This window comes from Myotis brandtii, unplaced genomic scaffold (assembly GCF_000412655.1).
Source record: "Myotis brandtii unplaced genomic scaffold, ASM41265v1 scaffold576, whole genome shotgun sequence".
In the NCBI taxonomy this organism is placed as follows: Eukaryota; Metazoa; Chordata; class Mammalia; order Chiroptera; family Vespertilionidae; genus Myotis; species Myotis brandtii.
The window spans coordinates 1,637,011-1,639,425 of record NW_005370156.1 but is presented as its reverse complement, the minus strand read 5'-3'; the positions used below and the strand labels follow the sequence as shown (position 1 = coordinate 1,639,425).

The window sequence follows — 2,415 nt, the reverse complement described above, 5'->3', positions numbered from 1 at the left end:
AGGAATAAGCAATTAGCATTACACAATCCAAATCTTGCTGTTGCTGGTTTTCCCCATGTCAAATTCTTCTTGCATGCTTTATTTTGAATGAACATTCTAGTTATTTTCAAAATTTACATTTTTCATCTTTTTAAATCTGTGTTTGCAGCTTTTTCAACCTTCTTATGATTTTAATCTGACTGATCCTTATTGTCGACTTTTGGACAACCAATATAATAGTCTCCATGATCCACATTTAAGAGCATACCATTCACGTGAAGATATCCGGAGGAGATTAAAGAAAGGAGGCTACATCACCCGCAATAATGAAGTGGGTCAAAGATTACTTCCTTTTAATCATTGAAGACTTCCAAGACTTGATATAAGTTGGCTTCTATACCTCACTGGGATGGGGGTGGGGTTCACCTTTAACTTGGTCATGAGAGATACTTAATTAGAAATTCTATAAATTACTTATTATTTTTGGGTCAAGGGAAATCAGACAACAATTGTGTTTCTAAATGATACTACGTCTTCCACCTTTTTTGTTTATAATTTCAAAAGGTGATTACCAAGTAATTTGAGGATATAAAAATAATTTTCCTACTGTATCATAGTTCTCTTTTTCTGTCTCCAATAATTTTATATGCTTGTCAAGGATTATGTATTATGAAATTTTTAAAAACTAAAGACAAAATAGGAACACAGCAATATTAGCCTGATACAATCTTGATAGAATAAGAATAATCTTATATTCTAATTTGTGTTGAACATTATTATTACACTAGAGGCCCGGTGCACAAAATTCATGCACAGGGGGTTGGGGTCCCCTCAGCCCAGCCTGCACCCTCTCCAATCCAGGACCCCACGGGGGATGTCTAATTGCCAGTTTAGGCCCAATCCCAGGGGCAGTCGGACATCCCTCTCACAATCCAGGACCACTGGCTCCTAACTGCTCACCTACCTGCCTGCCTGATCTCCCCTAAGTGGCCCTCCTGCCAGCCTGATCACCCATAACCACCTCTGCCTGCTAACCGGATTGCCCCTAACTGCCCTCCTGTGCCAGCTTGGTTGTCCCCAATAGCCCTCCCCTGCCAACCTGGTTGCCCCCAACTGCTCCCCCTGCTGGCCTGGTCACCCCACACAGCCTGCTGTTTAGTCATTTGGTCGCCCCACACTAACCCCCCTGCCTGTTCGGTCATCCATTCGGTTGTTTCAGATGTGATGGCCCCTGCCCCTTTATATGTATAGATTGGTATTTTACTCTAATAACTCCAATTGTGTGTACTAAATTCATAAATAGTATTTTTAAAAAGTAATGAGACTTGGATAGAAATGTCCTATTGTTTAACGATTGTAGAGATATACTACTTACAAAATGGTTAGCAATTTATTACTCTTATTACCAAAATGGTATCAAATTTTATGTTATTACTTTTTTTCCTCCATAAAGTGATTGCTATGATTTTTAAATGTTTACATTTATATTTTTTGTTATTGTGTTTTTTTTTTAGGTTGTATGTAACTTGAAGGAGTTTAACAAGTACAGGCAATATCTTACAAGTCTGAAATTAGACTTTGAAAGGCACTATTTAAAAGAACAAGTATGTTAAATACTTAAGTTTGTTTTCTTACAAAAGGTTTGGAAGAAAGATTTACTTGTATGAAAAGTATTTTTTCCAAATGTAAATTTAGAGCAGCAATAAAGAATAATTTTAGGTGACTTTATTAGCCATGAAAGGGACCAGGTCATTCTATTAATGTCAGTGGTAGTTTGTGTAATTTGGTAGCTAAATTGCTCCTCCGATGTGTTTCTTCTGTCTGAGTTGGAGCCAATAGGAAAAGTCTATTGTGGCAGCAAGATCTTGAAGCTGTAACCAAAACCAGCTTGAGTAACAGAAGAGGAACCGTGTGAATAGTTATAATGTCCTATGGGTGATGCAAGAAGATGCACACTGTGTGTTTGTACCCATGCATGTGCAGCTGTGTTTATCCAGTAAAAAAGCTATCTACACTAATAAAAGAGAAACATGGTAATTGGCGTACGACCGCTACCCTTTTCATTGGCTAATCAGTGAGTATATGCAAATTAACTGTCAGCCAAGATGGCGGCCGGCAGCCAGGCACTGAAGCGAGCACGAGGCTTGCTTGCTGCAGACTCCAACGTTCCCCGCCTCACTTGCCAGCCTCTCAGTTGCAACTCTAAGCAACTATATACTATGTTGCAAATAAGAAGGTAAACAAACCCCCAGAAAACAGCCGGACTGAAACCCAGCCGGACCGAAACATTGTATCCATGTTTTCAGCAGCGAGGCCTCAGAGCTAAAGCTGGCCCAGAAAAAAAAAAAAAAATGAAAACAAGGAGCGGTTGGAAGCTTTAGTCACTCGCCAGCCGGAAAACAGCCCTCAGCCCCTCACCCAGACTGACCAGGCACC

General features: G+C 39.8%; 1 protein-coding gene across 1 annotated transcript in view; it reads left to right on the top strand.

Moving 5' to 3' along the window:
- The first annotated feature begins 181 nt into the window (after nucleotides 1-181).
- Nucleotides 182-2,415, top strand: part of LOC106728246 (fibrous sheath-interacting protein 2-like) — a 7,532-nt gene continuing 5,298 nt past the window's right edge. The window contains exon 1 of the mRNA XM_014549922.1: nucleotides 182-310. Within this exon, the coding sequence (XP_014405408.1) occupies nucleotides 306-310 (5 nt within the window). The 5' untranslated portion in view covers nucleotides 182-305. The remainder of the gene's footprint in view (nucleotides 311-2,415) is intronic.